At 39.6% G+C, this 23,128-nt stretch overlaps 5 protein-coding genes across 7 annotated transcripts; 3 read left to right on the top strand and 2 right to left on the bottom strand.

Annotated features, from left to right (window-relative positions):
- The first annotated feature begins 239 nt into the window (after nt 1-239).
- Nucleotides 240-2,430, top strand: LOC141815291 (small ribosomal subunit protein uS12). Its single transcript, XM_074703224.1, has 4 exons — nt 240-323; nt 1,669-1,824; nt 1,898-2,024; nt 2,184-2,430. Exons 1-4 carry the CDS (start codon nt 319-321, stop codon nt 2,322-2,324), a joined length of 429 nt encoding a protein of 142 aa, XP_074559325.1. The 5' UTR covers nt 240-318; the 3' UTR covers nt 2,325-2,430.
- Nucleotides 2,431-4,094: 1,664 nt separating this feature from the next.
- LOC141814461 (scopoletin glucosyltransferase-like) lies at nt 4,095-5,531 on the top strand. The gene has a single exon (XM_074702420.1). The coding sequence runs from the start codon at nt 4,095-4,097 to the stop codon at nt 5,529-5,531; it is 1,437 nt and encodes a 478-aa protein (XP_074558521.1).
- Nucleotides 5,532-6,034: 503 nt separating this feature from the next.
- Nucleotides 6,035-6,999, top strand: LOC141814998 (uncharacterized). Its single transcript, XM_074702956.1, has one exon. The coding sequence runs from the start codon at nt 6,045-6,047 to the stop codon at nt 6,846-6,848; it is 804 nt and encodes a 267-aa protein (XP_074559057.1). The 5' UTR covers nt 6,035-6,044; the 3' UTR covers nt 6,849-6,999.
- Nucleotides 7,000-9,336: 2,337 nt separating this feature from the next.
- On the bottom strand, nt 9,337-12,508 carry LOC141815407 (protein KINESIN LIGHT CHAIN-RELATED 1-like). 3 transcript variants are annotated; one of them, XM_074703356.1, is made up of 3 exons: nt 12,280-12,508; nt 9,768-11,817; nt 9,337-9,636 (listed from the first exon to the last, which is right to left on the bottom strand). In XM_074703356.1, the coding sequence occupies exons 2-3, from the start codon at nt 11,711-11,713 to the stop codon at nt 9,444-9,446; spliced, it is 2,139 nt and encodes a 712-aa protein (XP_074559457.1). In that variant the 5' UTR covers nt 11,714-11,817; nt 12,280-12,508; the 3' UTR covers nt 9,337-9,443. The 3 variants fall into 3 exon arrangements, with proteins under 3 accessions (XP_074559457.1, XP_074559458.1, XP_074559459.1); XM_074703357.1 differs by having other exon boundaries at nt 9,768-11,772; XM_074703358.1 differs by having other exon boundaries at nt 9,768-11,772; nt 12,295-12,508.
- Nucleotides 12,509-14,805: 2,297 nt separating this feature from the next.
- Nucleotides 14,806-22,917, bottom strand: LOC141814890 (protein EXECUTER 2, chloroplastic-like). Its single transcript, XM_074702843.1, has 11 exons — nt 22,595-22,917; nt 20,911-21,027; nt 20,766-20,831; nt 19,201-19,307; nt 19,054-19,135; nt 18,258-18,977; nt 17,661-17,787; nt 17,421-17,584; nt 17,263-17,337; nt 17,016-17,108; nt 14,806-15,301 (listed from the first exon to the last, which is right to left on the bottom strand). Exons 1-11 carry the CDS (start codon nt 22,901-22,903, stop codon nt 15,200-15,202), a joined length of 1,962 nt encoding a protein of 653 aa, XP_074558944.1. The 5' UTR covers nt 22,904-22,917; the 3' UTR covers nt 14,806-15,199.
- Between the last annotated feature and the right edge of the window lie 211 nt (nt 22,918-23,128).

Genomic DNA, 23,128 nt, shown 5'->3' with positions numbered 1-23,128 from the left:
TAGACGAACTGGATAAATCGGTAGTGTGTTGGAGAATAATTACCAGGAATTATGTTTTTATTTTTATTTTATTTTTATTTTTATTTTTTTTATCCGCTCAAATGAATCTTGAAAGAGTAAAGCCTGTTAGAATATGAAATTCCCTCGGCCCGGCCCAAATGACACATACGCGTTCATGGAGGCCCATGAATATGTTTCCACGTGACACTATAAAAGGGAGAGGCTAGGGTAGGGTTTTCGCAAAGTTCATTACGCAGCCGCTCCATCTTTCTTTCCCAGCCCAGATCCGCAAGGAGGGAAGCTTCCACTTTTCTCAAGATGGGGTGAGTTCTCGCAAATTTTACCTCTCAAATGTCCATTAGCTTCTTGTAGCGATGCTTTAGCGGTTATTTTTGGTTGCAGTCTCCGTGCTAGGAGATTTGCTTGATATTGAGTTTTCAGTTTGACGTTTCGTGTTCGAAATGGTTGTTTCGTGGATTTGGGTGCTTCAATCGTCTATATCTTCACTATTTGCATGTCAAAGAATAGAATTTCGAATTAAATTATTACGGAATTTGCTTTACGCGAGGCGATATCGTGTTTGTGAATATGCGTTTACTTTTTGTGTGTATGAAGAAGTATGCATGTCTGTTTTTTTAATCATTTTTCTACATTTGGATGATGGAACTGATTAATCTCAGATCTGGTTAGCTATTGGTAGATTAACTACTACAGTGTAGCTCTCACGTAGGTATACGAATTACGATGGCGATTTATGTTTCCTTGCCCCCTTATAACTCTTAAGCAATTAGCAAGCTTCATATTGAAATTCAGATTTGATGGAGCTGGCTTCATTGTTCTCCGTCTGTTCTCCATACCCTTAAAATTCACCTGGATCCGAAAAGTTAATTTAATTGTCTAAACATGACCCTTTCATCCCCACTTGAAACCAAGATGTTGTGTGGAAAACACCATTATCCTCAGAGTTTAATTATCAGCATGTTGTAGTATGCCTGAGTGTCATATCTGGACAATCTCAATAAATGATTGATCTCAATTTCATTGCTTCAAGTGGTTCAGATTTATTACATATGATGCTGCTTGTTTCCCTTAGCCATCTGTAAGTGTTTGTTATAATATAAATAATTAGTAGAATATATGAGTATCAATTTTTGGGTTCTCTTGTTGGCTTTTGAAGTATCCATCTATAGCGTTATAGTACTGGTTCCTTGTGTTTATGATTGTTATTTGCTTCACAAGTAACTAACATTACTTGTACTTTAATGTCTAGATAGTTAAGTGATTTCACTTGATCATTGGACATGGAGTTTATTATTTTAGTGAATGTGTCATTATGTTGAGGAATCCACTCTTCTAACTGTTATAACATGGATTCTCTATAAGGCTGTTCTAATGCACACAAAAAAAACATTATGCATTATGTATGTGAGTGTAGCAGTGCAACGAGTACTTTGAATCCATTTGATGTTTATTGTTTTGAATAGAAGAAAGATTTCGCTGTGCTTTTATCTATGTTGATATATTTTAGTAGTTTTAGTGCATTTGTGTAAGAGTCAGTAATCTAATTCAGATAAGAAACAAAAAAATTTGTCCCTCTGGAGATAAAATGGTCTTTTGAGATACATATCTTCAAAGACATATTTTCATTAACTTTGGAATCTACCACAGGAAGACTCGTGGAATGGGAGCCGGGCGCAAGCTCAAAACTCACAGGAGGCGTCAGAGGTGGGCAGACAAATCATACAAGAAAAGCCATCTTGGCAATGAATGGAAGAAACCATTTGCTGGTTCTTCCCATGCAAAGGGTATTGTCCTTGAGAAGATGTAAGCTATACAATGCCCTACTCTTTACTCTCAATATCTATATGGTCGTACTAACATACATTTCATATTGCAGAGGTATCGAAGCCAAGCAGCCTAACTCTGCTATCCGAAAGTGTGCTAGGGTTCAGTTGATAAAGAACGGAAAGAAAATTGCAGCTTTTGTTCCCAATGATGGTTGCTTAAACTACATAGAAGAAAATGTAAGTTTCACCCTTATATATAGCAGTTTCATATGATACTGAGCCCGCCACTCTCCAGTAACATGGTGAACATGCCCCAAAGTTGCCTTTATCAGCTGATAATAACCTATGCGTTTAGAGTAGAAAAATAATCATATGAAACTGTCATTTCACTTTCAGGACGAGGTGCTGATTGCCGGTTTTGGGCGTAAGGGTCACGCTGTGGGTGATATTCCTGGTGTAAGGTTTAAAGTTGTCAAGGTCTCTGGTGTGTCTCTCTTGGCTCTCTTCAAGGAAAAGAAGGAGAAGCCTCGTTCTTAATACATGATTTATGATTGAACCAGTTGCACTCTGGACTGAGTTTACGTTAAGTACTTGATATTTTATGCCTTTCTTTTGAGGTTAATTTGAGAACTTTTTTATTTCAGTTGGTAATAGTCATCATGGCTCTTGCAATTTTCTTCTATCACGTTTATATTCTGGGATTTGGTTTTACTGAACTTTTAGTTCTGCATTAAAACCGCGTACCGTACAGGAATGGTGTTCAACAGTTCGACCATTGTTCTTCCTTCACGTGTCTAAGGCTTGTCAATGCGTTTACAGAAATGTACATCTGTAACGCGTAGGCTTTTATTTGGTAGAAAGTTGAAAAGGATGAAATTTTAAATTTTGATTGATTATTAAAGAATATTATGATTTTTACACATTAATTAAATGGTATAAAATTATTGAATCTTATTATAAAATTTTACAAGGAACCTAGCGAAAGTATCAAACGTGGTGTCAGGCTTAGCATGGAAAAGTGTCAGGCTTATTTGCTTTCTAGGGTACAAGATATTAGAATTTATTTTAATGGAAAATATTGGAATAAATTGTATGGCTAAGACATGATGTCATCTTGTGGTTTTGATATATTTGTTATAATTTTTTTAACTTTGTTATATATGTGTTAGTTTTAAACCTTTCCGATATATTTCTTTAAAAATTTAAAATTTATAATATTTTTATTAATTAACCATTTAAATTTTGTTGAAAGTTATTACCGAGGTGGGAGAAAATATTAAAATTAAAAGAATGTTATTTTTTGCTCCATAATTTACATTTTTTTAAAAAAAAATAACTTTAATATTTGATCCGAGAGCTTTTCTATATATGGTTAGTAAGTTTCTCAAACTATTTGATTTTATTATGACAAAATATAAAATATTATGATGTTAGTCTATTTGTAAAACAACTTAGAGATTTAATTTGAATGTGTATTAATTGTATTTTAAATTTATTTAGTAGGCGAAATAAAGAATGAGGATGAATGTAAAGATCATCACCCTTTAGATGTGAAATTTGGAAAACATACACCAATTGGAGAAGCATTAATATTTTATTAAAGTTATTAAAAGACAAACGGAAAGATTTTAAGCTACGAATTATAATTGGATCGCTGTCATTCCAAAATTGTTCATATGGAGATTTTTTTTTGAATTTACAATAAACACACGGTGGAATTTATATGACACCTTTTATGTAGATTTCTTATTTTAAAAAATAGATCTGAAAGGAAGTTAAAGTAAGACTTTATATCATAGATTTACAGGAATTATTTTCATAAATGATATATATCATAGATTTACAGGAATTATCAATATGTGTGTTTGGACAACTACCATTTCCCACTCTAGAAATATCACTTTTCTATATATACTCTTGCACTTCAAGCATAGATTAAAATCATTAAATGGATCGAAGTTGGCATTAGTGTGCAAAATTTATATATAGAAAGTGATAATTCTTTTATGAACAAATGCTAGTTGTATAAACACTCATAATTTCGATCGAAATCAATTCCTCACTACTGGATCCTTGCTATGATATATATCATTTATGACAATTCACTATATTTTATTAGAAATTCAGATAATAATCGCCATATAATCACTATATTTGGCGGCTTATTATAATTTCTTTCCATTTTCTTTTAAAAAACTGGAAAAAATTTAAAATTTTTAATATTCTCCAATTCGTATTATATATATAAATGGCCTTTCAAATTTTAATTCTACGTGCATCGATCTCGATCAGCAAAGCTTGCGATCAATGTCGAGCATGAACTCCCATGGCGAGTCCGAGGATCTGCAGCCTGTCCACGTCCTCTTCTTTCCTTTCATGGCGTCCGGCCACATGCCCCCGTTGGTCGACCTCGCCAAGCTCCTCGCCTCCCGCGGCGTCCGCGCCACCCTCCTCACCACCCCGGGCAACGCCCCTGCCGACCTCCCGCCCTCCATCCACCTCTACCTCATCCCATTTCCCTCCGCCGCCGTCGGCCTCCCCGTCGGCATCGAGAACATCGCTCACTTACCCATCCACCAACACCCCAACTTCATAGCCGGCGTATCCATGCTCAGAGACGACTTCCGCGTCGCCCTCGCCGACCTCCGCCCCGACGCCGTCGTCGCTGACTGGTTACTCCCTTTCGCCGCCCCCGTCGCTGACGAATTCTGCATCCCGCGCTTCACCTTCCACGGCTTCAGCAACATCGCGCTCTGCGGTCAAGTGAGCCACTTCTGCCAACCGCTTCCCCCGCCGTCCTCTGCCGCCTCCGGCGCCGAGGAGGAGCTGACCTTCGTCGTGCCCAACCTCCCTCGGCGGATCGAGATGCTGCGGTCGCAGATGGAAGACCTAAACGCAGTCCCAGCCGAGGCGGTCAAATTCATCGAGGAGATCCGCGAGTGGGAGATGCGGAGCTACGGCGTGGTGGTCAACAGCTTCTACGAGCTGGAGACGGAGTTCGCCGACCACGTCCGCCAGGTGATCGGAAGGAGGACGTGGCACGTCGGCCCCGTGGCGTCGTACGACCCAAAGCCAGCTGAAGAAGCACACGAGTGTCTCGAGTGGCTCGACGAGAGCGAGGAACCGGTGCTGTACGTCTGCTTCGGTAGCATGGGCTCCTTCACGGCAGCCCAATTACGAGAGCTCGCACTGGGGCTCAAGGCGTGCGGCCACCCCTTCATTTGGGCCATTCGTGACGCCGCCGACGTACAACAATGGTGGCCCGACGGGGATTCCGAGAGAAGGGAAGAGAAGAGGTACTTGATCCTGAAGGGCTGGGCGCCGCAGACGGCGATACTGAACCACCCAGCCGTCGGCGGCTTCGTGACGCACTGCGGGTGGAACTCGTGTCTGGAGGCGATTTCCGCCGCCGTGCCGATGGCCACGTGGCCGATCTTCGCCGATCAGTTCTTCAACGAGAAGTTGATAACAGAGGTGCTGGAGATCGGGGTGCCGGTCGGCGCGACGCACTGCTCGCTGATACCGGAAAGGAGGCCGTTGATTGCGGCGGCGCAGATCGAAAAAGCCCTGCGGCGATTGATGGACGATGGCGGAGAGGAAGCAAAGAGCATGAGAACGAAGGTTAGGGAGCTGGCTCTGATGGCTAAGAAGGCTACGGAGGAGGGAGGCTCATCGTACGATGACGTTGACAAATTGGTCAGCGATTTAAGAGATCTCAAAGAGAATGGAATGCAGCAGCATTAGTATCTATGGATAGATCTCATATATCTAGCACTACTGTTATTTGTTTAAACGTTAATTGTGTTCTTAAGTTCAACATGACCAAGAAAATGAAGTTTAATTTGATTTGAAGTTTCTTATTGCTTGTGATCTCAGCAGTCAATAGCATAAACAATACTTACTTAACAAGGATTATCTATAGGTAAATATGAAACGTGGGGCACACATTAGAAATAAATGAAATTTAGGGGCTGTTTGAGAATTTTGCCTCGTTAGAAAGGAGGGCGTGAGCTCCCGCGTCATGAGTAATCTTCCTTTCCCTCCACGAAACAGCGGGTCAACATCATGCCATTCACGTGGATTCGCACACGAATCGTTGAATAAATAGCAAAAAATCATCGGCCGTCCACATCCCACTTCTCAGTGCATCGGACGGCTACCATGAACTGATAGAGGAATATCCGTCCCGTTCTCTTCCCTCTTTATAAACGCCCACACTTCTTCTCTTCTCTCACGATTCACAAACCAAGCCCATCAATGGCGACGGATCGCACTTCTTTCTCATCTTCCCTCCTCTCCGCCGCCGCCGCCGATGAGGCGCAGGCGGCCGATGACTTCTCCAGCGCCTCCTTCCTTGTTGATCTACCGGAGGAGGCGGTGAGGGAAGGCGACGCCGTAGACGACGACGACTCCGACTTTGTTTTCGCTGTGACGGACTCTGACGCCTTCTCCTCCGCGAGCGCCGACGAGATCTTCTTCGAAGGTCGAATCCTCCCCGTCTACCCGTTATTCAATCGCGATCTCCTTCCCGATCCGTCCGCCGAGGAGGAAACGGAAGCGGCGGATGTGGCGGAGCAGATTCCGCTCCGGCAGCTTCTGCTCGACGATCCGTCTCCGTCGCTCCCGTCTTCGTCCGAGGTGCCGGAGGCCGCCGGGGAATTCTGCGCTTGGACGCCGAACCTCGGCAAGAAGAGCGCCTCCACCGGAACGTCTCGCCGGTGGCGGCTCCGGAACTTGATGGTCGGACGGAGCCAGAGCGACGGGAAGGAGAAGTTCGTCTTCCTCGAGGCGGCACCACCTGCGCCGCCGCTTCCGGCCAAGGAGAAGGCGGCGAGCACCGGAACTAGCGCGTCGAAGGCCGAGCAAGGGAAGGGGACGAAGAAGGCGGTGAGAGTGGCGGAGATGGATATGGCCACCGCCCACCGACTCTACTACTCGAAGGGAACTGGAAGCGAGCAGGCGGTGAAGGGACCGCGGCGGTCATTCGTACCGTACCGGCAAGAACTCTACGGGTTGTTCACTCCAATCAACACCCTTCAACGTTCGCGTCCCCCATTTTAATTTTTTTTTTAAATAAAAATAAAAAACAATTTTTTTCCTTATGTTTACCCTCAAAGGGAAGAAGACAATACGCATGATGGCGATTGCTGATAGATATTAAACTTGTAAATTTGTCTCTCTAAATTATATAAAACTAATATTGCTTGCTATCTTAAGCTTGGAAAAAATATCAAATAAAATTAAATATGATGGGAAAGCACGTGGTGGTGTGGCCCCTTCGTTTGACTTTTATCACATGAGAAGACTTGGCCTGGTATTTGCGGTTGACTTTGACGATCCCTCTCCTTCCGAGATGACGCACACAGACCGATATCTTGTTGGATGTCATTTCATTCTTCGTCAAATAATATAAAAAAAGGGATCAGTGTGACGGTATCCTTCTCTTAGCCATTAAAAGTCATTTTTCAAAATGATGTTTTGCAGACAAATCTGAAGTCAATTCGGAATATCAATTGTCAAGCTTTTACTTTTTGAGATTACTAATTTAAAATATTATATAGCATAGATATTTCATATAATTAAGGATAGCGTCTCAAAGTCCTTAGTTTTAGTCAGGGGCGGAGTCCGAATTTTTACTGAGAGGGAGAGTCATTTTTTCATCCTAACATACTTTTGCCGAGGGGCGGAGCCAGGATTTTTGTCAACAAATCTCAAAATAATACATATTTATTCCCTAGTAGATTCATCCACAATGAGATAGTATTTTTCATCACCAATCTCAGATTCATCTCAAGATGTCGTCGATCGCCCAGTCGACGGTACTGAGTACAGCTGGATCCGGGCTGTTCCCGGAGGCAACGGCACCACCGTCCTCGCTCTCCTCCTCTCCTAGCCCGTCTGCCTCTCCCTCCTCCATTCCGCCCTCCGCCGCCTCCAAGCCTCCCACCCCCTCCTCCTCGCCCACCTCACTACAGCCTCAACCGCCCACCCTTCCTTCTCCCTAACCGATCCCTCCTCTCTCTCCCTCCTCTCCCTCAACGCCTCCAACCTCCCTCCGCCGCAGGAGGGGATCTCCCCTTTCCACGCCATCCTGGAGCACGAGCTCAACTAGAACCCGTGGTCCGATCTGAGCCTTGATCGGCTCCCGCTCCTCTTCGCCACGTTCTACCAGATGCCCGATCTGGCCCGGACTGTCGTCGCGCTCCGCTTCCACACCGTGGTCTGCGATCGGAGTGCCGCCGCAGCTTTGCTCAAGGAGCTCCTGCGCCTAATGTCGAGCGCCGGCGACGACGGGCCGGAGGAGGGGTTGAACCAGGAAATCAAGGAGCTGATACCTAACTGTTCAGATAAAATATCTTTTCTCAAAAATAATCAACTGGTTTTCAATGAAATTTTCAAAAATAATATGTTAAGTATATCTATATTCATTTCCTAATTAACTGGTATGTTGCATAGTATAAATTATATTATTGGATAGGCTATGGATTATTATCCATGTTAGTTAAGACAATATTGAGTTCCTAAGCATCTTTTCCTTGACACATGACTTTTCAACCACAAAGAGATCTGCTGGGGGCAGGGGAGCGACCGCCCCCATGTGGCTCCGCCTCTAGTTTTAGTTAAAGTTTCATTTTAAGAATCATAAAGATTTTTTATTCGAAACATAATTGATATCTAAATAAATTATATAATTTTATTAAATCACATCATGCTTTTTTTTAAAAAAAAATTGTTAATATTAAATCTCATCTATTATAATCATTGGTGTCTCTTTGTTGAAAATTTGCACATTATCTCTATTTTGAAACTTCATCGTATTTTAGATAAAGTTTAGTTAAAAGCCAAAATCAATTATGTAATTTTAAAAAGAACTTAATTAAAACTACGAGTTCTTTTAGTGCAATGGTTATCACATTGACAATTGAAATCCTCTAGAAACGTCTTGAACTATTCATTATTATATAGACTTTGAACGTTGAAAAAGTCTTCCGAAGAACTCGTCCAACTCCAACAACTCGCGGAATCTTCCGATCCAGTACATTATTTTAATCAAAGTCAAGGCAGTCATTTGACTTTTTACCATCAACTCGATGACCTGTGCAATTAATGAACAGCTGGAAAGCACTGCTGTTCCGTTTCAGATTGAGAGATTTTGGATCTGTGGAGTAAACGGGGACTGAAATTAAAATCATTAATACTTGTTTTTCTTCTAAATTAGCACTAACTACTTCCAATCATATTGATTATTGATTAAGATAAAGAAATCGATTACAGTAACGTGCGAACAAACCTCGTGGAATTTTAGAAAAGTTGCAGTTACGTTTCCATCCTCAGGCATCATGTGAGACAAACCACTTAATTGCCTTTTGTGAACCGTAGAAAAAGAGGATTGGATTACTTCACAGCAATTCTAGAACTTTGAAAAGTAAAGCAAAACCTCATCCAGATTAAGAAAATGATGTTCAGAAGATCTTTTTATGTATTTTAATAAGAAATTAAGGCTTATGATGGAGATTTAGCGAAGTAACTCTCTCACATTCACCGAGTGTAACAACACAAACAGCCCCATGAAAATCAATTGCCTCAGATTATATATGCCCTCTGAAGTATAAGAAGATGATGATATGTACATCAATCTTCATGCATCTTAATTCCTTAACAGCTAGTTCGTGGATTGGTGTCGAGGAGAGTTTCGAGCGACCTCAATTTTCTGTTTCTGACTCTCCCAGCTTCCTTGAGCAACTCAGCTAGTCTCCTTTTCTCATCGTCTACGTCGGGGTTGGCGGTTCCGAGCTTTTCCTCTCGGAGTCCGACGACATATTGCAAGATATCAATGGCTTCATCCGACCTGCATCAAGATCTGAGCCATAATTTGGAATACAAACCATGTGGACAATAAGGATCGAAGAACCAGCATTGGGAATGCACAATTAACAGGAACAACCAGACAAACAAGCAAAGGAACATGCATGACAGTACCTTCCCATTGCATCATAAGTCCCTGCAAGATTGCTGTACACTCCAAGTGTGTCCGGATGATACGGCCCACGTTCTTGCTCCAGAATGGTTCTGGCTTCCTCAAACAATTCAGCTGCCTCATTAATGGCGTACCTCTGCACACAGGCTAAACCCATCTGGTTCAGGGCAATTCCAAAGAAAGCTGATTTCTTTTCCCCACAAGCTCGAAGCTTATCGATCGCACTCTTGAATGACAAATAAGAGTCGCCGTAATTTCCTCGTACGTAGTGTAGCACGCCGATCTGTGCCTCGATCCCTGCAATGGCGCTTTGCTGTCCCGCAGAGTTATGGTTATTATACATCTTCAAGGCCTTCTCGAGCAACTTGAGTGCCTGCTCATGCTCATTCATGGATTCGTATATTGCAGATACATCAGTCAGGCCTATGGCAGTCTCCTCTGCAGAAGTCCCCGGAATAGACTTGGTATAAATACGGAGAGCATTGTCGCAATACGACTTGGATTCCTTGAACTTGCCTGTTTTGTTGTACAAATCGGCAAGTCGTACGAAGACTGATGCGACAGTCGGATGAGTAGCTCCTTTGGTCGTCTTGTAAAGATCGAGGGCTTTCTGGTACGCAAACACAGCCTCATCATATCGCCCCAGTGAAAGATAGATGTCACCGATGCTGCAGTCGACTGAAGCGACCTCAGTTTCCTGGCCATAGGCCACCATCGCCATGCTCACTGAAACTAAATGCTGAAGAGCTACCTCATGGCGTCCCTTGGCGTCGCAGATGAGACCCATCAGTCTCCTATCAGCTGTTTCTTCTAAAGACGATGGCTCGCCTTTCTCCCTATGAATGTCGAGAGCCATCTGACACAGTCTTTCTGCCTCATCAAACTGCAACGCTTGAACATGAGCTTCGGCTAAGTAGCGGCAAGTTTCACCGACCCGAGGATCCATGTCTCCGAGCGTCTGTTTCTGAATTTCAAGTCCGGTAGAGTAGCATCGGAGCGAACTGTCTAGCTGACCCAGCATGGCATAAACATCACCCAACTGCATGCAACCAGAAAATTTAGCAAGGGCATGGTCTTGGCCTTCTTCAAGCACTGGAATTTCAATAGATTTTTGAAGAACAGGCACAGCCTCAGCGAACTTTCCTAATTTGCAGTAGATTGCTGCTGTAACATGCAAACTCATTGCCAAATCCAAGCTCGGCTTCTGGCCGGAAACTTTCTCGAACGACTTGGCTGCTCGAAGTGCATACTTCAGAGCTCTTCGCGGGTTGTCGGAAGCAATCAGATCTCTGGCATGCTTGAGATAGAAAGGGCCTAAATCAGGGTTTTCTAAACCTGATTCAGATGAAGAATCCAATGTCCCATTGATTACTGAATTCTTTTTCTTCGTGTGGCTAACTCTCGCGTCGGATGCTGCTTCATTCTGGTCGTTTTTCTCAGGGGAGTTCTTCTTCTTCATGCTGTTCTTCGTGGATGCATTGGATTCTGACTGAGACTGCAAGTGCAAAGGCCTTTTCGACTTTTTGGATGATCGAGAAGACGCATTCGGGGAATGGACCTTAGCGATGCTGTCTTGATTCTTATCTTTAGCACCATTTTCCACTTCTGTCACATTGGTGCTTTCCTCCTCCTCCTCCTCCTCTTCTATTGCTCTAATGGCCTCCATCTCTGCACCTACTAGATGCCGCAGCTCGGAGTCGATTCTCGATTCCTCACCATCAGAATCAAAGCTATGACGAGACTCTGACCCGTCACCGGAGCTTTCCAACTCCCGTACATTGTCAAACAACTGCTCGATTGTCGGCTCATTGTGAGTCTCAGCTGGGAGATTCTCTGCGATGCCTGGAGCCTCCCTCTCACTCGGAGTAGAGTTTTCCTTGATATTAGAAGAAGTCAACTCGTTTGGAGCTTCGTTTGTAGTGACTCCATCCACCGGAATTCCTGGCATCGCCGCACGGGAAGGGATTGGCCGGACCACCGGAAGAAATGGCCAACAAGCACAGTCGTCTATATTTCCAAGCACATAAAAATGAAGATTTAATCTTCTTTCATCTGAAGTCAAAGAGAAATAATCATGGTTTTTGTTTTGGAAGAAATACTCAACTAAGAATTGCAATAAACACGGCCGGAATCCAAAACGACAACCGGTTGACGTCGTTGACATATAGAAAATCCAGAAGTACCAAAAGGAAAGGTCAAAATCTTCGATTTCAACAACATATTTGATGAGCTCGAATACGATGAATCTTATTGATTCACGAACAAATGGAACAGAAAAAAAAGAACTTCGCAATAATTGAAAAAAGAAGAAAAAAATAAATAAATCCACAACACATCTGCCAATCGCCGGCGGCCAAGTTAGCTTCAGAATCAGATCCTGCAGTATTAACTTCCACGAAGCTCCTCAAATCCAACGAAAGAAACAAAAAGGGCGGAAGAAATCCACAAATCCAGAAAGAAAAATAAAAAAGAGGCAGGAATAAGACGAGAAATGTTCTGCAAAGGATCACGTACAGTTGATTCTCTTACACTAGACTTCCGCCATCAGAACTCGCCCGGCCGAAGCAACCTAAAGCATCAAAACGAACCTTGTCAAAGATGAACTATTTAAAACGCAGTGGGTGAACTTGGAGCTGGAGATTGGAAGGGACAAAAAAAGAGGAAAGCAGAAATATCATCAAGCAATTCCCTTCGATTCTCGAGCGGAGAACGGTGGAAATCAATGAAAGAATACAAAGGACAAATTGACGAAACGACGGTAGTGAGCCTAGAGAAAAACAGAGGATGATTCTACAGATAAAACGGTGGTTGACGACGAAGTGATAGATACGCTTATTAAACAAAGAAGATGGTGATTGTCAGCTTCAAATTCGTTGGGCAATCAAGTCACATTAGGTATGGATTTCTCCGATTAGACCTTTTGGATTTCGTCTGCATCATCCTCCATCAAATTTAATGCATGATCCTACTGTTCTTCAAAAAAGGGGAAAGGGCCTAAATTATAAACTGAACATATTAAACACTTGAAATTCTATCAAGTCGCGATCAGTGCATCGCCAGTTCCATTGCTCGAACCACGTCTGACTTCAAAAGACAAACAACTAACAAACAAACAAACAAACAGTCTTTACCGAGTGATCGAACAACTTGGAGCCCAGCTGTGTGACAGACTGGCCTTCAGAGGGCAACACATGATGGAACCCGATTAAAGGCGTGGGAAGAAGACCTACGTGCATTTAATTCGTACGATGAAATAGAATAAAGTAAATATAATTCAATGGCAGTGGAATGGAAATTGTTTACGTCGAGTTTTAACCCGTTTTCTGTGTTTGGTTTTGAACATCAATGCATGTCACATGATCGTTGTTTGGCGCGCATTAATGTGGCGGTATGTTGTCAATTGCCTCGGATGCTCCCACAACTATGTAAAGTGTATACAATTAATGAATAAACAAGTAAAATTAATTAATTCGAGGTCATTTGTGATATTGAGTAGAATTTTTTAACTTGAATGGCCTTTGTCATTGTGAGTTTTCTATTGCACTTTAAATCGGATTGGCTGGTGGAATGCTACGAGAGCTATAGTGACTCTAATAAGTCTTGTTTAATTTGAAAAAAGTGGACCTTGTGAAAAGGACGACACTTTTTTTTTAAAATGAATTATTGGGTGGTCGAGGAGTTGGTGCCATTAGCTGGCGACGATTTCAGTGGTGTTTTTAGAAATGATTTACTTGTTTTGATTGATTCATGACAAGAGAATTACATACGTTTTGTCTAGCTAGTTGAATCATTGATTCGGTTGAATTTGGTCTTCAACAGCTAGCGAGATGTTCCTGTGTATAATTTTTGTCATATTATTGTTCTCTCTTGATCGATATTGTTGTTGTTATACTAATTCGAAATTCTGATGAGTGGACTGATAAAATAGGCTGTCTCTGGCTTTATCAAAGTCAAAAAGAAGAAAGAGTTGGCCAGGCTTGATGTTGTTGATGAGGAGAGGAGAGGAGAGGAAAGGAGAGGAGAGGAATCTATCATCAAAGCGTGAGGGAGAGGTGGGTGGTGGTGCGCTTGCAATGGCCCCGCCATGAGTATTCCATTTCTCTCTTGAATGTCTCATCAAGATGATAAGCTCAAAAGCACGGCTGTGCGAGGATGACATGGTTTCATGCAAACACCATGAATCCGCTTAATAAATCGTATCATGTGTTCTTGCATTCAATTTTTTTTTCCAGAGTATTTTTTATCCTTACTCCCTTCCCTTGCTGTTGATCTCCCAACTTCAACTGGTCAAATGAAAAACTGATGGCTTATTCAATTCTTTAAGTTGATAGATAATGTTGTCAATCCGAATTCCAAATGAAACTAATATTTTATAAATTATGTTATGATTTCTTTTCCGATAGACTACTTTCAGAATTAGTGGAACAAAATCCAACAACTAGATTATTGGAAAAATATTATAAAAATAAATTATGCTAAAGAAATATTTTCTAGTACGAGAGGTTCACCAGAGAATAATACATTCAGTTGTCTCACAAACCCCGACTTATTTATTATGACTGGATAACAATTTATTTGCTTAAACATAGCGATGATGATGATTGATCAAAGAGATCGTTTTAATTTAATTTGTTTACGGTTATTATGACTGAATATTGCAAGAGAATAATGCATACAAAAGTTATTTAAAGATGAAATAAAAGGGCATGCTTAATATTAAGCGATTAAATTCTAGCAATGCAGCAGACGATAAGATTTTGTTACGGTGATGTCAGGATTGATCCTACTTGATGCACCACCATGAGAAAAGCATTAGCTGGATTTCCAATGAAGAATAAAAACCATAAAAATAATTGACATAATTTGTTTTAATATAATACAAAACATAGGGCATTAACTCCAAGTTCAATCTTTCCAATCCCCACCTCTGCGTAGATGATGACACTGAAACATTAAATTTGGACTAATACCATTTCAGACTTCACTCACCTGCCGTTGACTTGAATCTATCAGTTGTCCATCTCGCCTTCCAATAAAATGTTAAGAAATTTAAGATGTATAGAAAGTTAATAGAAGCAACTTAATTGTAAAAAGATCAACACAGCAAAAGTTTTAACATTCATAAAACCTATGCAGCATAGAGGCTGCACCGATGGTGCCCAATAGTTCCTTATAAGTTCTTGCTCAAAATTTCTGCTGCAGCATCATATATATAACTTCAGTGGTAGGAAAGGAGCTCGAAGAGAAATTAAGTTGAGGAAAAGCCAAAGCCTTCTGTTCAGATCTTGAACAGAAGGAACTTTAGAATAAAATTAGCTGATATGAAGAAGCATGTCTCGTGTTGTCCAAGAACTTCAGATTTTGCACTTCAAAATTTTATTGATAAAAAAACCAGTTGAGTTGAGACTGTTCTGAAGCAAATAATCTGCAAGCACTAATCAGGGAGTTTCAGCCTCTCAAACAGAACGAGGAAGCTCTGCTCAGGTACAACATATAAAAATCCAAGCTCTGTGCCTTTGACGTATGGTCCCAGACCCTGTATAGATAAGTGGGCATGGTTCAAAAGGGAAATCTACAAATTATTTAACAAGAAATTTTTTTCAAGAAACATTCAGAAACTTAATGGAATCTTATCCAGTAAATAACTTTTGTATTAAAAAGGCTTTTGCATTAATACAATTGAGGCTACAAAGTTCCATAAAAGAGAATGGCAAAGAAGATGATCAAAGGAATTATAGGTAATAAACCATCAATTATTTTGTTTTAACTATGATGTATACAATGCATACACGTATTTATTCCAGTTGCCAAGCAAGCTGTTATCCATTCCTGAATTTAGACTTTAAACAAGCATTTGCATGTCCATCACCATCTTCTGTGTTCACTGAGGAAGTGCATTGACAGTTATAACCAATTATCCTGGTTTTGCACCCATCAAAGCCAGAAGTGGGTGTATCACAACCCTAAATCCTCATTACTACACCTACCCCCTTTAAACAGAATGAAATTTCTCTTTGCCTTAAGTGTTAGCATTAATTCCAAATCAAGAACTTGGCTAATAATGCAGTGTGTGTAAAGTTCAATGGCAGATAACCCAGGTAATCATTCTCCCTGGCTCAAATCCTGAGGAAATGTTTGGTTTTCGAGGTAAGATTTCCCCGTTGAATAACAATCACCAAAGAGTTAAATTGTCAAACATGATAAATTCTCAGACATTTAACACATGTTTGGTTCAACAAAGAAAAAAGCACACATTCAACAATCACCAAAGAGTTAAATTGTCAGACATGATAAATTCTCAGACATTTAACACATGTTTGGTTCAACAAAGAAAAAAAGCACACGTCTACTAAATACTTTATAATATATTTACAAACAAACATAATATTCCTTGTGTAGAGATTTTTGTATGAAACAAATTATTCCTTATATGGTTCTCTTACTTTTGATATGAAACATAATAACATAATATTTAGAAATGTCCATTTGGTGATACATCAATGGATTTTTCTTATGGTGGTTCACATATTATTCAAAACAGGGATTCAAGTGTCAATCGGTATCAGTTAGCATGACCAAAAGATATTGTCCCGATCACTAGCAAATACCTATACCACAACGGCATGGGTAAATGTTATTATGTCACGTCATAAATTATGAAATTAATCTCACTAAAATGCTACAAGAATTAATGCTTCTACAAGAGTCATTTTAGTATTAGTTAGGTATACCAATTAGTTGAAATGTTATATTTGTAAAACTTATTGCTCTAATATTTAAATTTGGTTGAATGTTTAATGGTTGGCAATTTATATTCAGAGGGTAAACAAGTTAAGTAGAAGGGCATTATACGATTAAAATTCATTTCAGTTAATTTAGACATGCTGCTAGTGAGATACCAAAACTGTACTATTTTGAATCTCAGGTATGGAACAGTACTTTAAAGATTCATAATAATCACAGAAAAATCAAAAATGAGATTCACCACAAATGAAAACATTTCAGATGCAAGCCATGCTCTAACTTTCAGTATATGTTAAATCGAAGCAACGACACAAAATATAGAAGTACACATCCAAACCCAAGAACCTTAGTTTCACATAGTGTCTGTGTAGGCAACAGCTAAATGTATCAAATTAATATACCTAATTTGACAATAAACCCAACTGATCTATTTATTTATCCACCCAAAATGCAGGTTACCTTACCACAAGTAGTTACTTTGAAACAATCAGCTAAATGTAGGTTACCTTGCCATTAAACAGCAACAGTTCTCCACTAACCCATTGTGGATTCTTAAACCCAGCTTCAGCTATCCTACCTTCACCTTTGTAACTTGCAACCTACATACAGGAGAAGGTTTCCAAAATTGAGATTTAGCCTTTTAATGTTTTTAGAAAACATGGAATTTTGAGGAAATTCACAAATATTTTCCTTTGGACAATATTACCACTAAGCTTTTGAATGCATGATAAGGAATTGAAAATAAGAATTTACCACACCAAGCTCCTCTGGAAACATTCCGCGGTTGGTTAGGCGATTTCCCTTACCAATTTTAGCGCGAAAAGTCACCTGCTGAATAACCAAGTTAGAAAATTGTCTAGAATTCACCAGTTCCCCAGGCAAAGCAAAGAAACGACATACAAACAACTTGCCTCTCCGGCAGGAACATTCAGATCTCCAGTCAATTTTACTGCTTCAACATACTCGAAGAAGCCCATTTCAGACCCAGCCTCATCAGTGTCATTCCAGTTACCATATTTGTGCTGTAGCTGTACCACTTCAACACCATATGGGCCAAAAGCACCAACATATAGACCTGGATGGAACAGAACGCTGGACATGACATCACCAGGACAGATTACTGACATATCAAACTTGAACAATAAACATACCATCAAATGGATCCAAGCTCTTATTGTCAGTAATAATCCGGCTGAAAACAGTAGTTTCAGATAATCTATTCCTTCTCTGAGCCTGGCTGATTGCAAGCTTCATAACCTCACGGACTTCTTCAGAAACCTAAAACATGGTAAAGCATAACAACCACATGCTTGTCTTAAAAATCACAACATATACAAAATGCTTAAGCATGCATCATGATATTTAAAGGAAGGATTGAGTTGGAAAGTAACAATTAATATGGGGAAAAGGCTAAGCTAAATACACAATTCAACATTTGAACCTAGGAATGTGTGTGGATATGATTGAGAATATCCATGGAACATCAACCTGTTCCCATAGAGGAAACTACTTGAAACAAATACTCGACTAGTCATGTGTAGTAGTAACAGTTGTTTAAGATAATTAAAGCTTTGAAGTCCTCTTACATGTGTATACTAACATATGCATATATCTGCAATCTGAAACTGGAAAAATAATCAATAAAAGAAATTATATAACTTGATTATGGAAATTATTTTCATATCTGTCAGAATGGATCACTAGCAAATATGAAATCTTTTTTCTTTGAGAGAAAATTCATATAGAACCTTCGAAATAGCTTTATCTGAACTGAAGAATGCATTTGCCACATCAGGCGGCATAAGGTCTGAGGCAGATTGGGCCGCGATTGCTGCAACCCTAATTTTTGCAGGTTTTCTTTCCACAAAATTAGAACCAGCACTTTGTCCAGGAAGATATAATGTGAATGAGTCCTTAATTACATATTCCATTTTTGCTGGTACTCGTCTGCACAACTTTGTCACAGGATCTTCTTTATTATGAACAACTCCGCCAACAAAAAGCTTTACAGCCATATTTTTACTTCCTTCTGCAACTTCAGGACCCTCACCATCTGAGACTCCCTTATTATCTTCTAACTTACTGCTGTCATCAGAAGAAGCATCCTTCTCATTGTCTTCCTGCAGCAACTGATCTGGTGATTCCACATCCATCTTCATTTCCTGAGGGGTAGAGGTGTTCCTTAATTTAATATTTAAACCAGGAATTCTCTCTTTGAAAAAGCTAATAATGCTCTTCAACCCTTCATCAGAATCCTTGTTATTCTGTTCGTTGCTCAACTTAGCTCCATCTCCTTTGTTTTCTTCTTCTACATATTGGCTACTTTTGTCCGGAGCCTCAGTAGTCGGGCTAGTGTTGTCGCTGTTAGATAATTTAGAGGAGACACTTGTGGAGGAACCTTCTCCACTTCTAGATGCTGATGAATGGGACAAGGTTGAAGTTTCTTTTACTGGCTGCAAGGCTACTACCTATCTAATATCCAGTGTCAGATGTGATTGCATAATTATTGCAGATGGAAAAAGCATTATATCATAGAGGGGATACCTGTGTTGTGTATTTTCCAGCATCATCTTTGACAAGAAAGACTTCAAATAATGGGGTTCCTGTTGATCCACTTACCAGTTGCCTGAAAGAGAAAGGTAGAAGCTATAACTGTCAATCAAGGGCCAAATGAGAATTCAAAAATCTTACCTTGGATTGTAACTTTTGGCTACATATCTTCCAACTGCAGGAGTTATCCTGACTATTCTGCCAAAAGGATCATCAGAATCCTTAGAACAGCCAAACCACCAACCAATCTGAAGAGAAAAATAAAACTAAGAATAACCTCTCTAAACTTGCTCGACACCAATTCCATTACGTTGGAACTTAAGATAAGACATGGGTGTACAATGGTTGGTTACTTTGTGTTGAAGTTACGCTGGTAAGGTTAATTCAAAGTCTATAAGAGCAATAATCTTGACATAAATTATTTTCTTTGGTTTCAGTGACAAACATTTTACAGAGAATAGTAGGAGCATCAACTTTCCAATTTTGTGTGAAAGCTTGCTAACACAGTATACAATGCACAATTGCATTTCAGTAAAATAAATGAATACATTTGATAAACAATTCTAATGTCCGAGAAGTATGCTAGTGCACAATGAGTTGCTATTTGCTGGACATATTTCAGACATGGATGGAAAAAATTTAAAGTGAACAACAGAAATCAAGCGTTGCCTAAGGTTACCAAGCACCATGGTACCAAAGCAATGCTTAATTACCTCTTTTATTTATGCCCACTAGAAGCAATATTAATACAGTGAGGGAAAATTATGCCACATGAACCCCGTGTTTAGCTTGGATATCCAATTTCACCCAGTATTCAGTTCTCATAATCAAGAATAAGTTAATGAAATTCCCATGGAAGAAAAACAAAGTTTGAATTTCATACCTTTTACTAGTCTAGCCATTGATCTAGTTGACTGCTCAATAAGGACAATATAACTTACATCTATCAAGAAGCTATTACAATTAGACCACATAAGGAAAAGAATTTCACCCATCACTCAAAATACTGCAACCCCACAGTTAACATCCACAATGCAGCACACATTACACATCACAAGTAATTATGATAATCTAGATCAATAATCTAATGTGTCATTCTATGGCTTCCCTATTTCTACAATTCTACCACCCTTTACATTACTCATTAATATCCTACTCTTCTTATAATGTCATTTTGTTTTTGCTCTTCTTAACTCTAACTTTGCTACCTTTATCTTCCTCCTAATTTTCATTTTGCTTTCTCTTCTACAGTTTGTTGCCACTGCTACTCATCTTGTAAATGTTATTAGCAGTGATTTCTTTGCTCTGTCAATTAACTTTTAGGCTTTCACCATTTTGTTTGTGTTCCTTTGCTTTAGTTTGAATTTTGATTTGTTGCTTTCCTTACTCCTTTATATCGCTTTTTTGCTTCTGACTTCCATTGCCATCCTTCTCCTCCAACATCTATTTCAATAAAGCTATAATACTACATAAAAGTTAGTGACAACTAGAAGAGAAACGTGTTTGTACAAAGTGCATTATCTAAAACTTGTTTTAAGCAACCTTAGACTAAGAGATGGAACAATAAATCATACATGATCATTTACCCATATGTAGTTAGAAGAATTTTCAAGAAGACAACGAAATGATAAGTTCTGAAAGGGATAGAAGATTAGATAACATATGCTTGTGATGTAGAACAAAAAATTCATACAACCAGGAAATACCAGCCCACTTCCAGCGAGAATACATAATCTTGATGCATCATGATAACGTTCTTCTGCTATAGCATACTGCATATGATGAAACAATTAGGACAATTTTAGATTCTCTTCAATAAGCAGCTGATACTATAAGAAAAGAGGTTCTAACCTTCAACTCAGATATAACCTGTGCAACAGTGTCACTTGCTGTTGCTTCTTCAATAGCCATTTTCAACTTGGCTGCTTCCAGAAAATCTTCCCTCTCGATAGCTTCTTCAAGTTGAAACTAAAAAAAAACCGGATCATTTTAGACCCAACAATATTTTAGGAGGACATTAAGAATTTCAGCTCTTTCTAAATATTTTGCAGCCTCAAATGGAACAAATGTTTGATCCCCTGAGTTATTCTTTGATATAAAAAGTTTATGTGATCATTGTTAAATCTAGCACAAACTCTTAATTTAAATAAATTTAAACACATACTTTCAATTTTGTAACAAATGTAACAAAATTAGTTTAACATGTCACATAACATTTTTATGAAAATTTTTAAATAAAAAACATTAATATATTAGTTTATTTAATTTAGATTTATAGTTTTTCTTTAACAATCAAATAAGTAATATATTAATATTGTCTTTGCTAATATTATGTGTTAAATTAACATGTGTTAGATTGTGTTATAAAATTGACAGTGTGCACAGACTTATGAGGATTAAATTTCATGCTAGATTTGTTAAATCATTAGAAGTTCATGCCAGATTTAGCAATCAACCAAAAATTTTATTGAGGCAAAACATATATTCATGAGAATCATGGAAGGAAAAGTAAAATACAATGATCCTTGGAATGAAATAGATTGTACCAGGTTATTCAATAGCCAATAAGTTCTACAGCAAGACTAGTGTCTGATTCAAAAAGTCTTGTCACAAAAAAGCAAAAAAAAAAATTTGTTGTGCGGAAGACACAACTCCACTTTTCTTTATGCTTTCCCATGTTGTTTTTTTTTTTTCTCATCACAATTACAACAAATAATTAAATAACTCAAGAATCAGCAACAAGAGTGCACTTCTGCTTGAGTTATGCTTTTTAGGTGGGTTCAAATCACACCACTAGATTAAAGAAGTGAATCTGCAGTTAAGAAATGGCCAATACAGTTGATCATTAACACAGGTTCTTCCTTCTTGCTGCTAACTACTGTGAAATTTGGGTATAGTTTGCCAAAATTTCTTTGGCTCATCACAACAACATCCTGTCAAGGAAATAAATTACAAAATTTTAAAATTCAGGATCTAAATTTTTGTGCTAATAAGCCCATTGTTGTCCACTAAGCTTTTTCTCAGGTGTAAGAGCTTGAAACCCGGCCTTTGGCTCTCAAAGTAAAGATCTTTGAGGCTTATGTATATTCAAGAAAACTTCTCTATCGTTGATAACATGTCTTGCCCTTTTCTATGCCTATCACCTCATTGCATCTAACCAAAATTGAAAGGCATATCCTCAAGCCAGTACATTCCAAAACTTTTCTATGGCTAATCACATGTCTTGCACTTTTTTTTTTACTTTCCACCGCTGCATCTATACATCATCCAAAATTAAAAGGCACATCCTCACGCCAGTCACTCTCTACTTCTTATGTGATTAGGCCTTATAAATGAATCTTTTCCTTCGGTGAAATTTGTTAATTAGCTTAATTACATAATCGTAGGTGTTGTAGCAGAACAACTTCAATCAAAATCTCAGGTGAAATTGGGGAACCTAAGAGCACGGCTTTACAAAATAATCCGTAGAGAAATAAAATACCATCAAAATGGATAACATCAGGAATAGAAAGGGACGATCGAGAACTGTGCTCACCTTGAGAAGGGATGAGAAGCTTTCCGCCTGATCGATCTCGGAGAAATGCTGGCTCCAACGATTCCAGTCCCAATCGTTGTAAATTCCCCCACTTCCAGTGTCGGTGGGAAGGGAGTCGCCGCGAAGGCAAGATAGGGCGGGAGGACAACGGTCGCTTCTCAAGGCGGGTCGTCGGAGCGACGGAGCAGCGAGGCTAAGGTGGCGCGCCTCCCTCGACGTCTGGTCCAGACGCGCTAAGCGGAGAGGCCTCGAAGGCGGCGCCACCGCCGTCGCGGCCCATGGGTTCGCCGCAGACATGGCCTCCTTCATTTTCGATGCTTATCCTCTCTTTCGTCGGATAAGAGGTATTTGGGACTAACCAGCAGCTATATTAGGATTTCGTACAACACTTTAGGTACGAAACTTTAAACGGACGGCCATTTAACTGCCACGTCATTGAATAACCCCAAAAAACACACCAAAGGCTAATTTCTTTTCCAAAATATATAAACAATTTTGAAAAAAAATACAATTATTCATAAAGCCCCTCTTCAA

The sequence above is a fragment of the Curcuma longa genome, chromosome 21 (genome assembly GCF_044706935.1).
Source record: "Curcuma longa cultivar G26 ecotype Majalengka, Jawa Barat chromosome 21, ITB_CL_G26_1.1, whole genome shotgun sequence".
Lineage (NCBI taxonomy): Eukaryota > Viridiplantae > Streptophyta > Magnoliopsida > Zingiberales > Zingiberaceae > Curcuma > Curcuma longa.
The sequence above is the reverse complement of the archived record's forward strand: the minus strand, read 5'-3'. Positions and strand labels throughout refer to the sequence as shown.